The 25655-nt window shown below is 40.6% G+C and overlaps 1 protein-coding gene across 4 annotated transcripts; it reads right to left on the bottom strand.

Moving 5' to 3' along the window:
• Window positions 1-128: 128 nt before the first annotated feature.
• SLC16A3 (solute carrier family 16 member 3) lies at window positions 129-25655 on the bottom strand. 4 transcript variants are annotated; one of them, XM_088138445.1, is made up of 6 exons: window positions 25509-25655; window positions 14616-14724; window positions 11111-11353; window positions 9898-10041; window positions 8050-8814; window positions 129-7072 (listed from the first exon to the last, which is right to left on the bottom strand). In XM_088138445.1, exons 3-6 carry the CDS (start codon window positions 11331-11333, stop codon window positions 6807-6809), a joined length of 1398 nt encoding a protein of 465 aa, XP_087994571.1. In that variant the 5' UTR covers window positions 11334-11353; window positions 14616-14724; window positions 25509-25655; the 3' UTR covers window positions 129-6806. The 4 variants fall into 4 exon arrangements, with proteins under 4 accessions (XP_087994571.1, XP_087994570.1, XP_087994569.1 ...); XM_088138444.1 differs by lacking the exon at window positions 25509-25655 and adding an exon at window positions 17115-17816; XM_088138443.1 differs by lacking the exon at window positions 14616-14724.

Below are 25655 nucleotides of genomic sequence, written 5' to 3'. Positions count from 1 at the left end.
ATACTGTTCACTTGATCTTACTCTGAAGAGTTTTAAGATTACAGCTTTAGTAAATTGGCAGCATTGTTGACATATAACTCATTTTTCACTTTTGAATTGAAAACGGTGAAGTCTTAAATTTAGGCAATGCGCGTATTTATATGGCTGTACTACACAATCAGAATTTTAATTACATAAACAAGGATTAACATTTTCCAGTGTCTCAGACTCCACAGTTGTAGAGGGGAGCTTGGAATTACAGGTGAATTATCACCCAGATCAGTCTTCCCTAACCTGGCACCAAGCCCACTGAGAATTCTGGAAGTTGCTGTCCTAACACTACCATGAGACCTTGAGAAATGTGGTGTAAAAATAAATAAATAATACAGCTAGCGGCTACTAGCTTGTCTAGAGAATGAGGCAAAAGATGGTAAACTGATGCAGAGATCTGAAAGCTCCAAGCCTGTACAGATAGTCCGTGCTTAACGACTGCCCTATTTAGCAACCATTCAAAGTTATGATGGTGCTGAAAAAGTACTAACAACTGTCACAGCATCCCATGGTCATGTGATTGCCATTTGCACACTTCACAGCCGGCTTCTGACAAGCAAAGTCAATGGAGAAGCCAGAAGTAAAATTGCAGATCACGGTCAGGTGATGTCTCACTTAACAACCATGGTTGATTCATTTAATGACCACAATGGGAGTAACATCATAAGTCCAAAATGGTCACATGATGTTTCACTTAACAACTGTGTCATTTAGCAATGGAGTTGCTGGTCCCAATTGTGGTAGTTAAGTGAGGACTACCTGTAATTTGGTTTCTTTAAAAAAATGATGCTACAGTTCAAGTTTTCTTGATTCATAATCCTCTTTAAGAGGATTATGCTCCCTAATCTAAGATCCATGAATATTAGTAGTGTAGGAAATGCTCTCTGCACCTGTTCAGAGGGTATTCATATGCATCAGATTTAGCAAAACTTAACATGACAAAAATGCATCAGAACTGAGGCCTCATACAAATCAACTGGGATTAATCTCTAGAATATAGAAAGAGTAGAACAAATGGTGTTCCATAATTCCTGGAGCTATGATATTAACAATAGAATAAAATTTATTCACTATATTTGCAATATTTCACTAGAAATTACATTAACATCCACATATTATGACATTAAAGTGCATTTACATGAGACAGAGGCAAAAAGTGACTTCATTTGCCTCAAAATTATCACAAATACCTTACTCATACACAGCAATACATTGACGAGACTTAATGACACTTGCAGCTGACAAATTCTGTGCACAGCCATGCCTGTAGCACACAAGAACTCTGTTCTGAAGCTTCACCTCTTCCCCGCAGCCACTGTGTGGCAGCATCAGCTTTGAGAATGAAGAATGGAGAGGTATGGCTGTCACATGGTGATAGTTCAAGGGAAACAACAAAAAGCATTGCACAAACTTTCAATAGAATAGCATAGGACAGAACTGATGTGTAGAAATCTTAGTAATAATCACTTTAGTGCACCAATCCTATGTTGTCCTTCCTCCATATCAAGCAGGGATGGAGAATTTATGCCTCCCCATGCCTACCCCCAAGATAAGAGCTGCAGTTCCCAGTCATTTTCATTATTTGTGATGTTGGTTGGGGCAATGAGGAGGACAAGTTCCCCACCCTTGTCCTAGACCAGGGGTCCCCAAACTCTTCAGCTCATTGACCCCTTCATGAAGTTTCAGAATGTTGACCCCCAAACATTATATGAAAATAATTTAATACTACTTTAACTATAACAACAACAATAATGGATAGTCCCATTGACTCTTGGGGGTTGATATTGACCACTTTGGGGAACCCTGACCTAGACAATGAGTTAAAATTTTCAGCAGCGAGTATGTGTTGAAAGAAGCAAGGTCAGTTTGTTACTAATAAAGTTCTGTTTCGTTGTTCCAGTGTATTTGGTTAAACTATTACTGTTCACATGTTCCAAATGGATAAAAACCCATATTTAAATATAATGGATTTTAAAAGATTAAAAAATCCTTTATTTAACACAGAATCCATGTTGATTCTTCGATTATTACGGAAAATCCAGGCACATAGATCCAGTGCGATGTGCATGGAAATATTACAAGCCATATAGACCTCCTCATTCATTTGGGGGGAAATGCTAAATTCCCCACACACAGGTGGATTAGCAGCACCCTCCGAAACAAATAGGGGCGGTTGGCCATACAAGAGAAAGTATATGTGCATACTTGAGCAGGTACAGGTCCCTGGATCAAGGTGTTTGCTATAGCTCAGTTTTATTTGTGAATGCATTTATAAGACACTGCATTTTTAAATGTGTACATCATGCTCACAAAGACCTATTTCCATAAATGCTTTTTTTTAAAAAAGGCTGAAAAAATAAGATATTGTAGAATAGTAAACTGTAATTTGGCAGTAAGTTATAGCAGGTATATAGTAAAAACAAATGCTGAAATTTGCTACACTTAACCATTCCAAGATGTGTAATTCTTTTATTCCTCAGAGTTTCCAAAGAATCTTGTAAAATATATAGTCATTTTCTTTTATGCATAGATTTGTCTAGCACTTTCTCATGTGGGGACTCTGGCCCAAGAGAATGGGTGCTGAATTGAACAGATAGTGAGAAAGTAACACTATTTAAAAACAGTAGACAAAAAAGTACACCGTCTTCTGCCTCAGAAATTTTATGAAATTGAAATGTGATGCTTATTCTGTCTTAAAATAATTGTCTGAATAAAAGTATCTTCCTTCCTTTGTACCTATGATTTCTAAAACACTGAGATCACTAAACAAAGTATCTTTGTGTCCCTAAGAAATTGCAACTGATAGATACTTTGAACAGGAGATAAAGAGAACAATATTTCTTTAGCAATTCTAACTGTTCAAAACGATAAGTTTCGTAAAAACATCAAAGTATAGGCTTCATCTTTTATGAAGCTTTACTTATTCTTGCCATCCATCTTCCTCTTTCTGCTCCTCTTCCCTTGTTTTCTAACACACCAACTAGCCTTCCTGAGTGTTCTCCAGATGTGGAGATTTGAATTCCCAGAATTCCTGAATTCTGTTTGACCAGCAGCAGTCCTTCTCACTTCTTGACAATAAGAATTTGAAACATGTCAAATCAGAAAACACCTAACATTTAGAACTTTGTTACCTCCTATATATCAGTCAGTTAATCTGTCTATAAGATCAGTAGTTAATTTCATGTAACTAACTAATAATACAGAACGTATCACTGACAGGTACTGTATCATCTCCCTGCACTGCCTCCTATCAGAAAATGCAGTACACGTATGGCACTGATAATCTCTGTAGTCATTCACAGGAATCAGTGTCATGAGGTTCATAATGTCCAACAATCATAAATCCTAGATAGGTAACAGGCAGAGGCAAGATTGTTGAGTTCTTAAAGAGGATGTAGTTGCACTATGCTACCAATGCATTGGGCTTTCCAATAATGAACACATTTCCAAGAAAACAGAAAAATAAAATTGAAAGACCTGAGACTTACACCTTTTAAATTGGGTTTAATTCAATTAACATGGATGTAGACACCAAACATTCATTTTTCACTAGATCCATGTTTATGAACATTTCATGAAAGGGCACAGTAATAATACTTTGTTTTTATTGAACAAGGTGGTTGAACTACATCTTGGCCCATTTGTTGGAATCCTTCTTTGAACTTTTTCAGAGGTCAGGTTGAGTTTTAAATTACCCTTTGAAAACACTGCAACAAATCCTCAGTCTGAAATAACATTTTGCTACTTTGAACTTAGTTGTCCATGGTCAATGGGAGGGGGAAAAGTGATGATGCATGCTGATGTTATCATGTAAATGCTATAACTTACAACCTTAGGTTGGTTGTCAAGACACAAGCACATTACAATGGCATTTGCTTGATGACATCATTGCATCATTTTAGCATCATCAGAGTTCCTCTATATGCCGCTAACACTGAACAATAATCTCGATTTCATAAGTAGGTTAATTTGTATTCCCAATCTGTGTACTCTAAGTAAATTTTGATCCAACTTCAATATTGTAATTCTGCCAGGCTTTGACCATATGCACCATTTGTTTAGCGACTGTTCAAAATTACAACAGTGCTGAAAAAAGTGACTTAGAACTGGTACTTGCAGCATCCCTGTGGTCACATGATCAAAATTTGGGCACTTGGCAACCAGCATGTATTTATGACAGTTGTAGCGTCCCAGGGTCACGTTCACCATTTGTGACCTTCCCAGCCAGCTTCCGACAAACAAAGTCAATGGGGAACTGCGCGATTCACTTAACTGCATGATTTGCTTAACAACCATGAGATTTGTTTAACAACCACAGCAAAAAAGGTCATAAAACTCAGATGCAGTCATGTGATGCCTCGCTTAATGACTGTACTGCTTAACAACTAATTTTCTGGTCCCTATTGTGGTTGTAAGTCGAGGACTATCTGTAAATACAAAATTTTCTATCGAAATTAATAGTATGAGATAGTAAGCTGATTTAATCTTTGGGTTAAATATTATTGCAGAAATTGGTTAGAAAATACTGTCAGTATTTTCTGCTTTGTATATTAGCATTATTTAAATACTTTTCAGAAAAATAATTTATCTTTGACAACCACACAGAGAATAAGAATTTGGATTTGAGATCCATGTTAAAAAGAAATATAGCAAGAGGAATTATTGTGCACAAATTGCCTGCAAGTACAGAAACTGACAAAATTTGACCGCTAATGATTTCCAGTGCTCCCAGGTAAACATGAAGTGAACTTGTAAACCAGCCTTTCCTAATGTGGTTCCCTCCAGTTGTGCTGAGATTATAGTTTCCAGAATTGGGTGTGTTGACTCAGAATTCTGGGAGTCATAATTGCAGTACTTTTGAAGGTCACACTGTTGGTTGGACTGTTGTAAACAAATTTCTCCTCAGAGCATGGATTCTCTCACATGCATATCATAGGCAGATATGGTGGGCAACATGCTGTTCTCCAGATAATGGGACTAGCTATTTTGTGGCCATATTGATTGGGGTTGAAAAAAGTTGGAATCAAAAACTGCTGTGGGGCTGGAAATACCCAATTCTGTTGCAGGAGATAGGGCAAGAATACTTTTGCCTAGTTGCTATACCTGCCTATTTAGCATAATACTGGGTTGGCCAAGCAGTCCAACTTGCATGTCTGGAACACCCCTAACCCTTATCTAAACCATGGCAGGGATTTTATATTGGCATCTGACAATAAATGAGGTCCAGTACATGGCTCAAGTAACACATAAACTCACTAAACAACTTTATCTAGAGAAAGTTATCAATTTAGGACTAAGAACCTACTATACTCTGGAAATTCTTTTGAAAGACTCAAATAGCCACTGGATGGTAGTAAAGAGGTACAAAGAGATACCTAAGAGCCTTCTAGGGAGCATGTGGAATTTTGCAGCTTAGCTTTGGAATACCTCAGTTAGCCTTTGGAGTCACCAGACTACTTTAAAAAGCTGTTCAAAAGAGCAGGAAAAGTCCATCTTCATTGTGAGAAATAATCAGCACATTTAATTAACATGGACTGTGAATACCAGTTTTGCTTCCACTGGTGTCCTTCAGAGTAGTGGGATATCATGAGTCAAACTTATTTTCTCTGCTTGTGGAGAAACCTCAGCCACTCCTGGCCCCAAATGCAACACTGTAGGGCCAGCTTCCACGACTCCCAAAGAGTCAGTTCTGCTATCTGATTGCCTCAAGTCATATCACCAGCTGCTCTGAGTCATACAAACAGAAGACATAAGTTGTAGTGTGGATGTTTCTTAGAAGACTTTGGGTAACAGTCTTCCTTTCGCCTACTTTATTTCCTTTAAGTCATCAAAGCTGCCAACTCCATTAATCCCTTGTGGTTTATATAATGGGCATGATAAAATGTTTAGAAAAGGTTTTTCTACTTTGTAAAAATCCTGGCTAGACAAAAGGATATATCCCCCCCTGCCTCTAGACAAATGTTGGAGGCTAACATAAGCAGTCCATAGCTATCTGCTGTTTCTGGGACTGCTTCCTGTGTCACAGGAAGTTTTGCAAATCATTAATGTAAGGCATGTTTATAAAAGCCTGGAGTTAAAGCTGAAGAGCAATAGGCAATAGAGAGGCTGGGATAGCTCTACAGTCTATTTTCCCATGAGAACTAATAATTCATTCTGATTTGACTCCATTTGGGAATAGCTGTTAATATTTTACCCAGGACGCATCACAATGACTTTCTTCTGTATGTATAATCTTTAAAATAAAAGGATGATGAAAACAATATAAAAAAACACATTGGCAAAACAAAAGTTATTGAAAATTCAACATCATATATGATTAGATTAGGGCTGAGCCAACTGATCCATTGGTAAGCTATTCCCTTTAAATCAGACCCAGTCACAGAAGATACTTTGAGATTCTATAAATACAAAAAAATAAGTATGTCATCTGTATTACAGGAATATTTATGCATTCTTCTAGATAAAATACTTTCATCCAAGAGAATGTTTTCTGGTAGTGCAAAACAGGATCCCTATATGTGTTTAGAAGGCCATTTGTTAGTTTACAGCAGTAGTTATGCCCAAACAAATTAACTTGAAGATCTATCCTTCTTTTAAAACAGGGAGAAAAACTTTCTAACAAAGTCAGCTTCCAGGAAGTGATTTCATGAGCTGGTTGACCTCTAGTTCCCAAACAAAATGGCCAAATCCTAAGCAAAGCCTACTACTAAAATAAATACAAGTATTAAAAGTGTCTGAATCTCTCCCTAAATATTTGGCATTCATCTCTGTTACACTCACACACATGTTTCTGGGTTGGTTACCACTTGCCCATTTTTTTCATCTTTCAGAAAGTGTTCCACTTCAATAGAGTCCACTTTGGATTCTCCTGGTAGTTGATTTAACCCTTCTCTTTCAGCATTATCTTCTTTTGAGTGTGTTTGCACAGGTCTTTTGATACAGAAGACATTTCCTAAAGTCAGCACCACAGAGGAGGTTAAGACTTCAACACCAGCCAAAATAAAAACATACATATACTTGTGAGTTGCATCCAGGAGTTTGCCTGAAATAGAAAAATCATATCTTAATAGCATATTCAGTCAAATCGGGAGTTGTATTTTTAACCGTTTTAGAAAGCTGAAATGAATATGTCTGGGGAAAAACACCTGTCAAATACTTTCATTATACAACTTTAGTGAAATGGTTAATCAGAGGGGGAGGGATAAAGAAGCAATGGTGATAGCATGAACCTAGCTTGTGAGTGTGTGTGTGTAATATACATGTAAATCATTGACTTGCAAACTGAAATATCTCAACTTGAAACTATTTCCTTTAGGATATATCGTAATATAAAACAGAACATTTCACAAAGAGACCAAAGCTTGTGCTCTACTTGGGAAAGGAGAAGTATTTCTTTAAATTCAGTGATTTAGATTTCTCTCTATTCTTTGTTTTCAGTACATATGTAAAGGCCTTATTTGAATACGTTGCACACAATTCCACTTTGTCTACATACTCTTCCCCCTGCTCCTCTCTCTGCTTTTGCCTCTGCTTCTGCTCTAGTGGGTTTGAGGGTGGTCTTTTCCTTGTGTTTCAGCCATGCAATTTAGAAAAGAACATAAGCTGTGGAGCTACCTCATTTGATCCATCTAAATTGCCTACTGTTAGTTCTAATTAGGAGGTGGAGCCACTCCATCCACATCTTGCCACTCTTTTGTACTTTTCTTTGCTCTTCACTTTGAGGCTTAGATTGAAACAGTTCTCTTTGTGTCTTGGGATTCCACCTCTAAGGTAAATGCTCCTGCTTTTGGCCTTCAATTACGTTCATCTGCATCCAGCAGAACAGAATAGCAAATCAGCCTCTAATTCTCAGACAACACCAGGAAAAATAGAAAAGTGGGTAACATAGCAATATAAACAAAACACATGGGTTGGGGGTTTCATGGCTGTTATTCCTCCCCTTGGTAAGTGTTCATCTTTTTTTCTCTTCCCATAAAATGGAACAATTAACATTGTTAATTAGCTAAATGGAGTACTTACCTGCTGAAGGTGGGCCAATTAGAACAGCCATGGCCTCAGCCAAAAGAACTAAACCAATGGCACTGGAAAACTTCTGTGTACCAACAATAGCCATGAGAACTTCAAACTGAAGGGCACCAACCATTCCATAGGACATGCCAAAGAATATGCAGAAGACCACCAGACCACCATAATTATGGGACAAGGAGCCCAAGAGATCAGTGAAACCATTAAAAAACATAGCAAAACTAAAGAGGTAGACACAGCGGGGCCTAACCCACTTCAAGCCAGCCACTACTCCACAAAGAGGCCGAGCAAAAATATCCACAAAGCCAAGAATTGTCAGAAGAAAAGCTGATTTGGTGTCCTCATACTTCAGATCCTTAGCGTAGCTCACTACAAAAACTGGAGGCACAAATAAGCCTAGCACCATGATGGATGCAGCCACCGTATAGATTACAAAACCAGAATCTTTGAAGACGGTGAAATCCAATAGCTTTTTCTTCTGTTGTTTCTCAGTTGTTTTGGAAGCTTCCAGTTTTTTTGGACTTTCCAAAGGTCTCATCAGAGCTCCACAAACACAGCAGTTCAAAAGCAATCCTCCCAAAATAAGAAATCCCCCTCGCCATCCATATTCATGCTGCAGTACTTGTCCCAGGGGGGAAAGAGCACAGAGAAACACAGGACTTCCAGCTGCAGCCAACCCATTGGCCAAAGGCCGCTTTTTGCTAAAGTAGCGATTTAGCATGATAAGGGATGGCTGGAAGTTCAGGGCCAGTCCCAATCCTGAAAAAGAACAAAGATCACAATTTAAAACACTAACCAGGTTCAGTGTGTAAAATAGGAGTAGACCTATGTTTACCTGCACAACCCACAGGGGCTGCAGGTAATCAATTCTCCCTAGGATATAAAAATAGGACGGAAATGTTACACTCATATGTCATTATGGGCTGTATCTCATTGTTGAAATTTAGGCAGAAGGAGATACGGAGCAGCCAGTATCAAGCAAGGTTTCTGACATTTGTGTCTAAGGATAAATGATCATTTGTTCTTATGAAAATGGTGGTAACGAAAGTTCATTCTGTGCCTGTCTTAAATAAAAGAAACATTTTAATTTAGAAAAAAACCCACCATATATGTATTTGAAGAAAGAAAGAGAAATGCTGTGCAGGCAGAACAAAGCTCTTGCAGTGTGCATCTGGCCCTACTGCTTGCTTGAAAGAAGTAGAGCAAGGCCTGAAGAACGGATGTCACAAAGGATTGCTTTGGAAGATGGGGAAAATGGAGAGATTGTGTTGAGGAGAAAAACTGCGTTATACAAAAACATGTCACAATCACCATGGCATCCATTTAGGAGCTCCCCTGAAAATAAGTCTCCCTGCACATTCAAAAGGAGAACATCAAGGAGGAAGCTACTCTCTTTCCCTCTTATATGCCATCACTGCAGGTAGTCCTCACTTAGCAACCACAATAAGGACCAGAAAATTGGTCGTTAAGCAGGGTGGTCATTAAGTGAGTCACCACATGACTGGACCCAATTTTACAACCATTTTTACGACAGTTGTTAAGTGAATCACCACAGTTGTTAAATGAATCCAGCTTCTCCAATGGACTTTTTTGATGGAATTCACTTAATGACCATGTGATTTGCTTAACCACCATCGTAAAAAAGGTTGCAGATTGTGATCACCTGACCATGGGGGGGTGCACCAGTTTGCAACAGTCATAAGTGCAAGTACAGGCTGTAAAGCACTTTTGCCAAGACCGTCGTAACTTCGAACCATCGTTAAATGAACAATCGTTAAGCAAGGACTTGCTAAATTAACACTTTGCTTGCCAATACATTTAAAGACATTTGCTATTACTTACCAGTAAGGACACCAACAGTAAGATAGACCTGAATTATATTAGTGGAAAAGGAAGCAACAATCATCCCTGCTGATGCAAGGAGACCTCCAGCCAGCATTACAGGACGGCAGCCAAACCGATTGACACACATGCTGCAGAGGGGACCTGAAGAAAATAAACAGTAGCTTAGATGCTTCTGCTGTAACTGGCCCAGAATAATGGTGGCATTTTGTATTTCTTCTCATACTACATCCTCAAACATTTTGAATGTAAAGTTTTCAATATTCTAATAATTGGTGCCGATATTTATATTTATTCATTTATATGATTTATTTGGCTGCCCATCTCACAAAGTGACTCTTGTAAGATGGTGTCCGACTGCAATATGGAATGTGTTGCGACTCAGATGACTGTAATCCAGTATGGCACAAAAATGTTTAGTGAATCTTGATTTGGACAGAGAAACGGAAACGTCCATGATAAACGGCTTTCAGCTTTTACTTTCTCAGGCTTGGCAACCTAAGAATTAGCCCCAGGTCTATAGCTGAAGCTGGAAGATTCATTTGGCCCAGGGCTTCCCTCCCCCGCCCCGATTCAGTCCTGGGAAAAGCCCATACTCCATCCTAGCGTACCTACCATGACCATAAGTCCTTTGCTACAAAGGACAGTCCTTCTTTTCAGAAAGCTGCCCTTTGGATTTAATTATTTTCTTAGTTTTGCTCTTGAATTTTCCTTTGTAAAGCAAAGTTATAAACATAAACATTTTTTTTTTAAATCCATATGAGCCTCTTTCAGATTTGCCCCTTTTTCAGGTTTGTCCTTTATTTTTTCCCAAGAAAACATGGACACTGTAAGCATGCAGGACCAGCAAACATACACCTTGCAAATTTCTTAAACATCCACTAGGCAGGAAATAGAGAGATAAATAGACATATTCATATTTACCATATATTAAAAGTGTTGCTGATAATAGATCTGTTGCAATTCAACTTAAATATAATAACTGCCAAAGTTTGATAGAATTGTGGTTTCTGCTTCTGATGTTTCATTAGTTTGACTTTATTATTTTTTCTAATATGGCAATTGAAGGGGCCCGGTTAAATTCATATTTCAGTTGTTAAATTATCTAAGATTTTCCAACATTGGGCAATTTTTATTATAATCATTATAATGATTTAAGGAAGACTACTTTCATCAAAACATGAGATGTGTCTCTGATTTCCTAGCTGCTTACCTGTTCCATAAAGCATAGCCAGCAAAATAGAGGAGATCCATGCTGTGTCACTATATCCAATATGAAACTCCCGGATAAGTTCCTTGAAGAAGACACTCATGGCCTTTGGAAAGGCATAGGAGAATCCAGTGATGACAAAGCACCCAAAGAGAACAGCCCAGCCCCAGCCGCCATCTGGGGCTTTAACTCCAGGTGGACTATCATCAATCGCCACAGCTCCCATGATGAGATTTTATGAGTTTCCTAAAGCATAATTTGTAGAAATTAAAAGTATATGGTCCAGCAGGAAAGAGAAAGGCAGTCTTTAATATGCAGTTAAAACTATACTTTGTACAGTAGTCTACATAAAAGGGATTTATCATGGAACGCCAGCTAGCTTTTTCTTAGCCAGAGTGCCCATGAATTGCAGTAGATTTGTTCAGTCATCACACAGGCTTTTTTTAATCGCATACATTTGTATAGCTGTGGTACATGAAGCCTAGTGCAGAAACAGGGAGACACTGTCTGAGCAGGATTTGCATGTCAAAACCAGGAAATTTAGATGAAACAAAACAGTGTTGCAAGAACTTTTTTTTAGATTAGAGACTGATATGGACTGCATCTAATTCATGTTGGGCATTTTATTTGTTTTAGATATACTGTGTGTGCATGTATGTATATTTAACAAATGTGTGTATGTGTGTGTGAGAGAGAGGATGGTGGTGATATTTCTCTGTTAATTAAAACTATCAGAAGCACTCAATTTTAGTTTGATTAATGGCAAATTGCTGGAAATCCACAGCCTGAAAAGAGCCACTGGCTTATTGGTCACAGGTCCAAGCATCAGTTCCTGATTTAAAGCACCAGATGAGTGGGAGGGACCCTGGAGAGCAGCTTTGTTTCCTGGGCCATTTCCTTTCTTTTCTGGGACACAGAATAGACATTCTCAATTCACAGAGTCACGCACTACATGGCCAGAGAGTACAGTCTGGTAGAAAGCAGGTTCATCTATTGCATAGAAGCTGTCAGTCAAGAAAGGATGCAAGCAGCTTTTCACAAAAATTATGATTGTCACAACATATATTTTTCTTGTTGCTTGATTTTGGCAATCAGTATTTTATCCAAGCCAGGAACAAAGTCAGAGGTAGAGCCAACTTGCTGTCTAGACAGCTGAGGACTGAATATGTTATTATTCAGGGCCCGCTCTGTGACATTTAGGCTTCACGCTGCACCACTTAGAACAATTTCACATTCAAGCTCCAGAAATAAATTTGGCAAAGCCTACTGAAGCAGATCTATTGCAATACACTGCCCTTTCAGAAGGAAAACACTGACATGCTTTTCCTTCATCATCTCTGAAACGCTGTATTCAGTGACAAGAAATGTACAGACTGCCTAAATCAGGTAGAAATGGGACCTGAAGCAAACATTCAAGCAACCATTGCCATATAAAGGGCCTAACTGAAGAACACAGCAATTGATTCAACACAGCCAAGAGCCTTTGAGCCTACATTTCTTGCAAAATATACAAACAGCAAACCACTTCTGACACCCTGAAAATATTCAAAAGCAAAGGATCTGCTTTATTTAGTATGTTTTTATCTCATCTTTTTCTCCAGGAAGCTCAAGGTATTGTGCTCTTTTCCAATGGAGTTGGGAGGGGCAGACTGGCAAAAGCAGCATCATGCTGCAAGCCACACCTTTTCTACATTCATTGGAACATTCCCCAAAGGGGTGGAGCTTATGGAACTATGCTGCTTTTGTCAGTCTGATGAAAGCAGTGAGGTCCTGTGGTTGCCCTTACTCTTCCCAGTAAAAGCCTTATCTCTGAGTGGGAATTTGAACCGGGATTCCCAGGTTCTTGTCTCCCATTCAAATCAATGGCTTTTTCACAGGGATTTAAAGTGCAGAAATATCTGTTACTCAGAGGGAGAACAGTCATGAGAGGAGGAGGAGGAGGAAGCTGCCCCTGCCCTGTGGAATAGCATCCCCCTGGAAGTCCTGCTGGCCTCCAGAAAAGCCCCAAGAACCTAGCTTTTCCACCAGGCACTAGGGCAGAGTGATTTGTAACCCAGCTCAATTGTTCCCCAACAACCTAATGTATCTGTTTCTTACACTACTGTATTTTTGTTTTTAACTGTAACTTGCTTTGTATTTGCCAGTGAGAGTTGCTTCGGCAATTGAGGCACGGATCGATGAAATAACGAAATAAATAATACATAAATGGTCACATTCTAGCCAAAGTCACCTTTCCCTACAGAAGATACTCACATTTCTGTTAAGTACTGGAAATCATTTTATTGCATCAACAAGCTGATGGCTGCAACAAGAACAGAGTACAACATATCCTTCCTCACATCCTGCAGGCTGTTAAGCAATATACAAAGAAATCACCCTTTCCTGCATAAGGCTGTCATTTCCTGCACACATTTCTAGCCTCTGAATTCCTTTCGGTGTTTTTTCCAGTAAAGGTAGTCTCAAGTTCATCTCTTTACAACCCAACAGAATTTATTGCTCTGATCTGGCTAGCATCTATCCACAAGTTGCCCCAAGTAGGACAATTAAAGCTATCAAAGTTAAATGCTAAGAAAGAGCAAGGATTGTTTTGCGTTCTTTTTCATTATTGCAAGGAGCTGAACAATGCAAGTCCTAATAAGTGAACAAGCATTTAATGTCATGCTTGAGCTCTTGGCTTTATTATGAGTTGCTGTTTCAGGCAAGAGAACATGCAGGTTCCCCAGGAAAAAAAAACACTGGCTTTTTCACATGTACCATATGCCTAATTAGGTTGTTCATAACCAATGATCAATTAGCTGTGTATCTACTGTCACCTATATTAGTTTAATGTATTAATGCATTAAAGAATTTTTCTCTTATTTATTACTGTTTATTGTTGTACATATTGTTGCATTTTAAATATCTGTAAATTGCCTAGAGTACCTCTGGATTGAGGCAGGGATAAATTGCATAAATAAATAAATAAATAAAATTGTATTTCCAATGGCTCTAGCTTCAAGATCTGTTCTATGCAATAGTCTAATAGGGCTTAACGTTAACAGCAAAACTGAAAGAGTGCTATCTGACACTGAAAGGTTCCCTAGGGAGAGCAGATCTGTCACTTTATCTGTCTCTTGGTCTACCTAATATTTCTGGAAGGTCTACTGAGGACAAACGAAAGCACTTGGTATCCATAAGTCACGGTGAGCCTTATGAAAATGCTCTCCCGCTCCCTGTAAATGCAAGCATTGCATTGGAGGACCTCAGCTGTTTCTGTTCCCATGGAAACATATCCATCCAGGCAGAAAGCTGCTGTCAGCCAGCTGTTCATTCCTAACTTGCAGCCATTCTACTTCATGGTAACTCCAGGAGAAATGCCGTTAGTAGACTGCACACAGAACACTTGATATTCATGATCAAATTGATTATCTACTGGTGATAAATTTCCTCTAACAGTCACATGCGTAAAAGTCCCTTCTAAAAGCCACTGTCATGACTTTGAAACCACCACGAATCTGAAACATTGTACCATGTGAAATGTGCAATCCCTTCATCCAGATGTTGTCATCTTATCTTCTATTTCTCTGTCTTTAAGAATCCCACAGATCCAGCTTAAATTTCTGCTGTTACAAGATGATCTGCAAAGAAAGGCAGCTGCAAGTAAATCTTTAAAATTGTAAAAGTTAAGCTGAAAGGGGCAATTTCCACCTCTGTTCATGGAGTTCGGATATTGGTCTGATCCTTGTTGCTCTTCTCCACCAAACTCGTTCTGATTTGCCCGTTTTTCTTAAATGCCTTGCCCATGAACTAGACTATAAATACTTGAGGTGGGATCTGACCTATGCAAAATGAAGTGGAGTTTTTATTTTCTGTGATTTGAAAGTTACATTTCTGCTTATACAGTCTAAAATTGCCCTTGCCTTTTTTTACAGCCACATTACACTGCTGATTCCTATTCAGAAATTACTATACAATGCAGTGCAATGCTTCTGTTGGGCTACCAGTTCCCAGCTGACCACTGGGGATAAGTACACAGATTCACAACAAGAGCCATCTGTCAGGCACAAGCTTGGTACTACAGAAGTGGGAGTCAAGCAAAAAATGTTTCTACTGCTCCCCTCTCCATACATTTGTCTAAATTAAATTAATTTAATTTAAATCAATGGATGGGGGGGGAGATCCACAGTTTATATAAGGCTACCTTTGATGAGTGCTTGAAATTGAGGGTGATGACAATGTAGCTGCTTGCTTAACAGGTGCTAACTGCAAAAAGCATATTGCATCACTTTTGGATAAGTTCCACTGGTTTCCAGCTTATTCTAGTGCTCAGTGCAAAATGCTAGTTTTAACTGGAGTTCTCTAATCAGGTTCTAAGCCCACCTTTCTCCTGTATGTGTGCACACACACACATGCACACACCTAAAACACCCTTGGATCATTGGGGGAAGCCCAGCTGTAGGAACCCTGACTTTGAGAGGTGAGGCTGCAACTGCCAGAAGCAAGAGGGCCTTTTCAATGGTAAAGAACACTTCACAGACCTTTTTCTCCAATCAGTTTTCTCAGACAGTTATAATTAATAATATTTTGCTGGAAAATATTAGTGTCTTTTAATGTCAGAGAGCTGGGTGGATGATTGTACATGTTGCTTGATCTTGTCAATTCTACTTTTAGTTAGGGTTAGACAAGGCCATTCTCCCTTCTTAACTGCTGTCCAAGGACAGTCTCAAGGTGATTACAGTAGTATCTAATAGGCCTTTGCCACCCATCACCTTGGAAGGAAATCAGATGATTGGCAGTGAATAGAAACAAGATTCCTCTCTAGCAATTTAAGTACAGTGTGGCATCCCCTAACTATCCCTATGGTGGTTATTTATTCATCTGGATTATTGTTAGATTAGCGCATTGGTGATTGGATAACACTTATAAATCTAGTGATGAAAGGAAACAGAGGCGAGGCGAGGCAAGGCAGGCATTGGCAAATGCCAAGATGTCACGCCAAGATAGTTTCCTGCTCCCTGAAGGATGCGAGCAGAGCACTATACTATTGTTGCCACGGCATCTCCAAGACGGGAAACGGCTGCAGAGAAGTTGCCGCACTGCTCCCGAAATGACTCTGCGTCTGAAGCAAGGCTCGGGCCGCCTTATTTATTTCCATAATTATGTGTGCCGCCCCACTCAGTGACTGGGCGGCTGACCTATTTTCGGATTTAAGGAAAGGCCTGGCGGCAGCGCCAGCCCCCCCAAGCGCAGCCCCCGCCCCCCCCAAGCGCGGGCCGAATCCAAAGGGAGCGACGGCCAACCATTGGCTGACGCGAGGACGCGCCAGCGGAGCGGGGACGCCGCGGTCCTAATTCCCGGAAAAACACACGCGCTCGCCTCATGCTGGAGCCAGGGGATACCTTAGAGGGGAGCGGGAGGCACAAGAAAGGCGAACTGGAGCCCGCCTTCCCCTGTCCAAGCTCCGCCCGCAGGACAAGCAAGCGCAGATTTAGCCCTCTGTGAGCAAAAAAAAAAAATCGACACACACGCTAGCCCACGGAGCGCGGATCTAGCTGGAAAAAAGGAGCCACATTTGAGACAGACTGGAGAAGTTGCGTTTCAAGAAACAAGCAAGCAACCGAATAAAAACCACTGACTGCAATCCTCGTTTGCGGGGGTATTTTAGAGTCCAATCTGCAGGGGCGCCGTGTCCAGTCCTGCACTCCGAGGTTCACAAGAAAAGGGTGTCTGTCTGAGGGTTCCCGTCCCGCTCCCTCGCTCTCCTTCAAGTACCTCTGGAGAGCAGTTAAGTCTGATCTGAATTAAGGGAACTCTCACAGCACCTCGTCGGGCTGTCGATGAAGGAAAGACGCGGGTGTTTCCTGCAGACACTCTACGCGCGCCTTTGATCTTATCAGCCACCGCAGTAGAGGCGTTATTACTCCTTTTGTACTTGTTATTACTCGCTCCAGTTGCAGCGAGAGGGGGAACCGCCCCATCTTGACCAGACCTACCCCATGGCCACGAGAGGGACAAGAGCCAAACTCACCCGTGACAAGGAGATGGCCAGTTCTCCAGGGCAGAAGGCCTCTTGTAAAAGACACAGCTTAAGATTCTCCCAAATCCCTACAGATCGGATGTTCAGAAGCCACCTTCCTGGAAACGCTCCCGCTTCGTACAGTCGGCGGCCATCTCATAATTTCATTCTCCATTCTATAGAATCAACTGCAGAGCTGCCCCCGAACTGTCACTGGGCATCTTTTCAAATGCCCGCCTGGCACCCACGGGTGGCCGCAGCCCTCTACACCCACCCGGCCCCGTCACTCGCATCCGCACCCACTCAGTGACCAATGATTGACTTAACACTAAAAGATTTGTGTCAACCACACCCGTCTAGTTGGAAGAACGGGAGGGAAAGACTTAGCACAATGCGGAAACAAGTGAGTCATTGCCTTAGGAGGGCAAGGGTGGGCTGCCGGTAAATTTCAGTCTACTGGTGCCCTCTGGACCCGCGAGCTCAGGGATTCCATTAGCCTCAGCCATCACTGCTCTGGTCTGGTTGTTTGCGATTCGGTGGTCTTGGAAAAGGAATAAATAAATAATGGGAATCGCAGTCCAGCATATCCGAAAAACCATTCGTTGGAGAAAGCTGTTCTGGAAGATCTCATGGTGGTTTGTAATTACCCTTAAATGGCCAGGATCTCTGACTTCCCTCAGATTACAGTGGTAGTAAAAGATAACTTTCCCAATTTAATTGATACTGCTAAAATTAAGAAGATTCAGGAGAAAGGAAAAAAGTTTTAATAGAACATCTGGAAAAGAAACTTTTGAGCTCAGAATTCTTTCATTGTAAATATAATTTTTTAGGCTTGAATTTAGATCCTAGTGATAAAAGCAGAATAGACCCAGTTAGCCTAAAATCTGCCCAGCCATGTCTAAAGTGACATTACAATTTTTTGCATTTTCTTTGCCTATAATTTGCATATAAAATCTACCTGTGCTAGAAACAACACTCAGTTTTAATATACTGTTTTCCTTTTCTGTCACATTAATCACAATTATAAAAGACGCTACAATCTTAAAAACATTCTTGTCATCCTTTCTTCACATACACTGTTTTGTAGGCAGAAAAATTGAATATATAGATATAAATTTTTAAAAAGTCCCCTACTCTTTGATCCCTTTCTGTGCATTTGACCACAATCAGAAACCAGAAATTGTTGCACTAATCAGAACAGTCACCAGTACAGAAGTTCATACAACTTTGTCCTACTTTATATGCACATGTAAAGCGCATACAGACCATCATATGATTATTTAAAGTTACCTTTCTCCTCAAATAAGAGAGCAGGCTCCAAAAGTTTGTTTCTACTCCCAACTGTTGCCTTAGAAACCAAGAAAGGAACAACAGGGATGGATAAGGCATTCAGTCAATGTTGACTCAGTTCTGGGTGTTTCAAGGGTGTGCTTGACATCCTGTCACCCTAGGTACTGGATCCATAAATCACAAGAACTGCCTTGGGCATAGTCTTTCATATGACAGAAATACTTTTTTGCCTATTTGTCCTTCTGTACAGTAACTGCAATATGCAAAGATGTTCGTCAACAGAAACAATTTACCTTCCTCTTCCTGGTTACAAGTACTCTTGGAAACAGACTAATTTCTTTTATTTCTAATTTTAAAAACCATACTATAATGCTAGAAATTATAGCACTTATATAGAATTCTACTCAATATTACACAGGATTCACAGGTTATAATTATTACTCCTTTACACAGCATAAATCAAGAATGCAAGAAAGGAAATGCTCTTATTCAAAATATTCAGTATTTCACTGAAGAGATCACAGTTCTAAGATAAGAAATGTAAATAATAGATTTAGCTTATTCTGGCACTCTGTACAAAGACTGGGGGTTTTGTTTTATCATTTCATCAGCTAAAATGTTCTTTTAATTAAATTTATAAATATAAAATATAATAGTTCTGTTATTTTGTAGAATAATATAAAAATAAAAGAAACAACATTCCTAAATTAATTGATAGAATAAAATAAAAACAGAAGAAATAACATTCTTAAATTCCCTCTGAAACTCATCCTTTGCAAATAGAACTATAATATGTATTGTAGTGTAACTGTGGGTCTCTGCTCATCCTTTTTGATACCAAACTTTGGAGGTCCCATGATGATCAGTAACTGTAGGATCACCTTTGGACAAGGAAGTACTTTCAATGTATTCATCAGATTATCAGAAATATATTAAAAAGTGAAAACTCCCTCAAGCCAAACACAATTTATGGTCACTAAATGGGCACCTCCAAGTAGTTTATTTGGCAAAAAAATTAAGTCATTTGCCATTGCCTTTTTCTGGAATGATTTTTCAACTTTCTAGACTATTCTGGAGCTTAGGATTTTTTGAATGTCTCCCATCCAAGTACTAACCAGGCTCAACCCTGCTTAGCTATTTCAGGATCAGCTCATGTTCTCTAGATATTGCTTCCTACCTGGGCTCAGTAGTTTAAAATAAAAAGGGTAAGGTGGCCAAATCTTCACAAATGAAGATTTATGGCAACCTGAAATATTGAGAACATTGGCCCATGTTTTTGAAAATAGTAGCGAGAGAAAGTTGGACAGAATCTACCAGAGCACCATCTCTGGTTTCTTAGAAGCTGAAGCTTCTAAGTAGGTTAGGTCAAGAAGGAGTACAGCTTGTTTGTAACCCTCCCTGTACCATGTAAGAGACATTTCAAAAAAGAAAACTTTCCCCCTCATTATGCTTATTTATCAGAAACTCCCTTCTCCAACATATAGCAAAGAACATGATTTGCACACAAATGGATTGGAGTTAACAGCCACCATAAATCTCTCAACCCATTCTGCTGCCTGAAGCAGAGCTTCAAATCACTTTCCTCTTCCCAAGACACCCACATACAAATGCACACATCAAAGAAATACACTGCCACAAATCTGATACCCACTTTGGCACCTGGGGCAGAACCCCCCCCAAGTGATTCATCCTATGCTCACAGAAGGAATATAACAATTAAAATTACATGCACTTTAATGGCCCCCAAATCAGTGGCTTGAGGTTGCCACCTCCCTCTGGTTAAGATGAAAGGCAGCCCTGAAATCTGAGATCTTTAGAGCTACCTGTATATAGTACAGCAGGGAAAAGTTTCAGGTTGTTGTTGTTTTTTAAGTTTCCTGTTACAAAGTGAACAACAACACTGACAAGCTTATGCTTCTGGCCCTGCTAGAATGGCCCTACTATACAGGAACACTGCAACATATTGTTGTAAATCCACATGTTCTGCTGAGAATAAATGCTTTCAAAGAGGATCTAAATCCATCAACTGAGTTTGCCTTCTTGCATGTTCCTAGATTTCCTCTCACTTAAAACACTTTTGCCTTTTATTTCTTCACACCTTTAGAATTGCCTTCCAAAATAGATTAAGTTCTAAGGTGCCCTTGGAAATTCCATCTCTTTCAATCAAAAGATTGGGCAGGGAAGAAGGGTGGATTTCCTCATTGTTCTAAGCTGCTGTGCATGATCAATAACCTTTTAGGAGAAGATACAAAAGGAAAGAACATCTTCCTATATAAAACATTTAGCAAGACAGGCATAGCAAAGAAAATTAAAGCCTTTTTGAGCAAGAAAATATTATTGCTGAAATGTTCAATGTATAAAATATAGATGTTACATTTTGTTAGGATTATCGTGATTAGTTTAACTGCAAAAATTAAAACAAACTCCAAACAGCTTGTTAAAGACATAAGGACTCACTCTCTGTAATACAGCTATATACAGACAGCAGCAAATTCTGAAATGGAGAGAACAGGACAGACATATGCAGGGAATTTGGGTACAACCCCAATCTTTCTCTATTTTGACCACCCAAGTATAGTGTATACAGGGATAGGGAGCTAGATATCACTCTTCAGGGTACAAAATCTCTTGCAGTGCATATATAATGTTGCTATGACTGCACTCCCCAAATTCTCCAAGCAGGGAGATCTCCCAGGGCTGAAAATGGCTTTGCTCTGTGCAGGAATGAGCGACCTTCTTTTACTGGCTGGGAGCCACACTTTCTGTGTGCACGCATGGCTGGGAGATACAGGACAAGGATGCTGTGATGATATGCAAATTGATGGACCAAGTGGGCCAGCCCACTCTTGACCTTGAGTTCTGGTTTCCTTACAATGAGAATCAGGAAACTGGGAGGGAGGGTTGTGACTATGAGTCATGCACCCATTTGTACTGGGGTCTCCTGAGTCAAAGTCTAGTATATCACACTGGCCTTTCCTCTTTAAGTTGACATTAAGTGCTGTTTTGTCTGACATTCTCTTGACAACCTTATTGTCAGTTCATGTATTTCATTTTCTGACTAATAGCCAGCTTCTATTCCAGTAATAAAATTCAAATTGAAGTTTTTTGAGAAGAAATTTGATTCCTTAGGACACATCTAGACAATTCTCATCTCAGCTTCACCAAAACATTCAACTCTGCTACTTTGTCATTTAGCAGAAGTTTTCCTTTCTGATGCTGCATAATTTAGATCAATGTTGGTGCTTTTTCAATATCCCACTTCTCTGGAAGTAAGCCAGTGGTTCCCCTGTCATCTCCTCTTGTCTGAGCTCTGCTTTCACTGGCCCTGTTCTGTAACAACTTCCGACTACTCAAGCAGTTGCAGGAAATGTAGTAATTTTAAAACAAATACCAAAGACAATACTGTAAAAGGCAAATTGCATCCAAAGGATGGAGGGGTGAAATGGATGGACAGACAGATGGATAGTATTGCCATTCTAAATTTGCAAAAAGCATTTTAAAATACATAAACTGTAATAAAAAAAAATCCCATTCTGAAAAGAGGTTTCTCAGTGACAGTGCCCATGTTTTCAAATGTTCTTCCCAGTGATAGGCATCCCTATCAACATTTTATTGGCACTAGACAAAAGTATTATGATAATATATTGCAGAGAGACAATGACTCATGTACGATGACCTAATATGTTCCCAGCTAAACCCTGATCTGGACTGATAAAATATCTTTCAATCATCTAAATACTGATAATGCATATGACAGGCAGGAAGCAGAGAAGACTAGAGGATACATTGAAGATTGGTGTGAAGCAAGGATAAAACTGAACCAAATCCCGTGTCTTATCATGCAGAAAAGCAGTGCCTATCAAAATTAACAGATGGAGGATAGGGGGAGAGAGATGAGGGTATAAACAAATATTAACTTACCAAACTCTGGAATTACCATGGATCAATGTCGTTAAGTGAGACGTCATGTGATCATGACTTGTGACCTTCCCTGCCAGCTTCCCCATTGACTTTGCTTGTCAGAAGCCAGCTGGGAAGGTCACCAATGGTGATCATGTGACCGCAGGACACTGCAACCATTGTAAATGCACAACAGTTGCCAAGCACCCAAATCACAATCATGTGACCACAGTGACACTGTGATGGTTGTAAGTGTGAGGAGTGGTTGTAAGTCACTTTTTCAGCACCATTGTAACTTTGAACAGTTGCTAAACAAATGGTTTTAAGTCAAGGACAACCTGTAATAGGTATCTCAAAGGTTATCCAATAATAAAAAAAAACAGTATCATTTCTGAGCATACACTCTATGCATGTGCATGTTACACCAAAAGTTCTAAGACATAACAAGCTGCTAGATTACCATACTATCCTGGAATTTGTAAACTTAGCCTTTCTGAATAATTTCTGCAGGTTTTTCTGCTCTCATAGACACAGGGAGGGAGACTGAGAGAAAGTCTGTAGCAGGTTTTAAAAGGTTCCAGTGGTTGCTATCAGGGAATAGACAGATTAGCTAGAAAGCAATTCCTTATTTTTTTTATATTTAAAGCATCAAATAAAGTGAAATAATCGGTATGCCAGAACCATGGCCGTATATATCATATTATTTTAATAATGCTATCACTTCTGCAGGTTAAAAATTAAATCCTGGAGGCCACAATCTGATAGTAACAGGCTAATTTCATAGTCGCCATTAACTGCTCCAGTGTAAATATAAATTAAGGCCTGCAGGTCAGTGATCGCCCTGGACCTACTGGATTGTGTTGCATAGATGCTGCAGTTACTCACGTGCAAAAATGTTTGCCTGACCAAAAGAAACTCATAGGGAGAACTGCATATCACCAGAGTGGTGCTGAGGGTGTCACTTTACTGGCAGCCCTCAGAGTAGAACAGCACTTTAGACTGAGTCATAAGATATGCAACTGCACATCTTAAGAATTTACCCTTCAGAAAGAGCAGACAGTGTGAAGGGACATAGAAGCTGAAAAGACCCAAACCCTGTGTGTATCAGGCATCGTGCAATTGAAATAAACTACAGCACCAATCCTTGTAATATGTGGTCATCATTCTTCTCCATTTCTAGTAGTAGTAGACATGATCTGCTACAAAAAAAAATTGACAGATAATGGTCTTAAACATTCCAAAACACTCCAGAAATATGTTAATCTATATTCTCAAATTCTGTTCAGCACTACATTTCAAATAGTTCTTCTACAACCTTCAAATCATTATTTGGAAATGTTCATCAAACTCATTTGGATTATTAATTGAACATATGTCAGAGGATTTGGCTGCAGACCAACTAATTAGTGGTAGTGTAAAGCTAAAAATCAATCTAATGTCACAACTTAATAAATAATAACCCTATTGTTAGATTTTAAATTCATTAATAAATAAGCATCAGTTCCACAACTCCACACAAAATATGATAAATATCTGAATAACATAAGCCAATTGATAAGTAAATTAATCTAGCCTAGAACACAGGAAAAATGTAAATGTATTAATTTTGTCCATGAGATTTGCTTACACAGTTTTCCCTCAGGATATTTCAGAGTCAGGCATATGTCCTAGTTATGTCAAAAAAACACGGGATTACAAGAAGCCAATAAGTGGGACTTGATCACTGGATGGAGTGGGCAATCAGCACTAAGCTGAATACAAGAGATTTAAACAGATAAATCAAGTTCCTAGAGATAACTGACATTTGAAAACAGTGTTTTACCACAGCTGAAAGGACATAGATAAAAAACAAAATTGTCCAAACATCATGATCAGGATGGGGGAGAAATATTCTTAACCTTTTACTATTGCGGTAGGATCCATTCCAAAGGCAGGAATAGGTCCTAGCACAAAGAGCCAAGATGCAAGGTCAGGAATGAATCATAAACAAATAAAGCAAGGGACTTTTTTCAGTGCCACCTTTTAAACTGGAAGGCATAGTACTGTGAAATGGCTTCTGAGACAAATGTATTTCCTACAGAGTAGACAGTTTGGTCCCTAGATACCAAGCATTAACCATTATTTCCATTTTACATGTTACAGTCTCTTCTACAGAATATTTATGGAAGTGTTTCCTTGATCTCCAACAGCCTTACTTGCGAGCCTTTTGCAGAATTTAAATCGCAGCAAAATCTAAGCAGGTGGAGGAGGAGGTGAGGGGCGGGTGATCCCTTGATCTTTCTGAGGGCGTCTGCTAAAGTGCAGAAAGGGCTCAGTCGAGGCCCTGGCCTCGTGCCCAGCTATCCTCCCCGCCCTCGCCCGCCCGTTTGCAACGATCCCGGGGCCACAGGTGGGCTCCTCAGACGCCTGTCTCGGCGCGAGGAGAGCTCTTCGTGGGTCTTCCATGAGCCGGTCTAGCCCGCAGGAAGGGAGAGAAGCGGATGGGAAGAAAGGGAGGCAGAAAGAACGAGGGAAGAGCTGCGAGCTCCTCTTCTCTCGAGCCCGTTCTCTGGAGGGTCAAGGAGTCGCGCAGGAAAATGGATGGACTGATCGATCCGGGAAATCAGCTTGGCGTGGCTACGGCACCGCTTGCTAGCAGGAGGCGCGGCGGCTGTCTCGGGGTCAGCAGGAGCGGCCGCTTGGCGCTTCCGCGGTCACAAAGGTGACGCTGACTTGGGGAACGAGGGCGAGGGGCCGCGGGGTGGAGAACGAGATCCTGGCGAGGACTCAGCACGATTGTGCATTCTGGGCGCACAGGGTGTCCAAGAAGCTCTTACCGAATTGCCCTCTTGTTCTGGGGGCCGCCGCCGCCGCCGCCGCCGCCCTCCTTTGTCCGCTCAGCATCCCTCGCCGCTGCTGAGAGCTGAATTTAGCCAACTCTGAAGGAAGCAGCGAGCCGGACGCGGGGTCCAACGTCTCTCCTTGTTTCCTACCCAGCGTAATAATCAGTCGCGCCCACGCGGCTCTAAGCGCGCGCACACACACGCGCACCCCCCACGTACGTGCGCCGGGATGCTCCCCACCTGCAGGGGCCGACAGGCAGCCCACGGGTGCCCGAGGCACACGGGTAGGCGGGTGGATTTCGCGCGGTGGTGCCACCTGTGCGACCGGCTCGGCAAGATCCCGACCCGACCAACCCCCAGGCCACTAGACCGAGCATCTCGCCGCGGTAGCTACCTTGGGAATCGCGCCGCACTCTTGGCCTAGCCCGGTTCCAGCTGCAGGCCCAGTCCGGCTCAGACGGTCGGTCCCGGTGCGCGCCGCGGGCTGTGGCGGCTCCTGTCCGGGGGCGATTTAGCGCCTGTAGCTCCAGAGCAGCGCTGC

The sequence above is a fragment of the Python bivittatus genome, unplaced genomic scaffold (genome assembly GCF_059951505.1).
Source record: "Python bivittatus isolate LINGU-HERP-01145 unplaced genomic scaffold, Pbiv_v1 ctg000220_np1212, whole genome shotgun sequence".
NCBI lineage: Eukaryota > Metazoa > Chordata > Lepidosauria > Squamata > Pythonidae > Python > Python bivittatus.
Note: the sequence above shows the minus strand (reverse complement) of the source record. Positions and strands in the feature narration are given on the sequence as shown.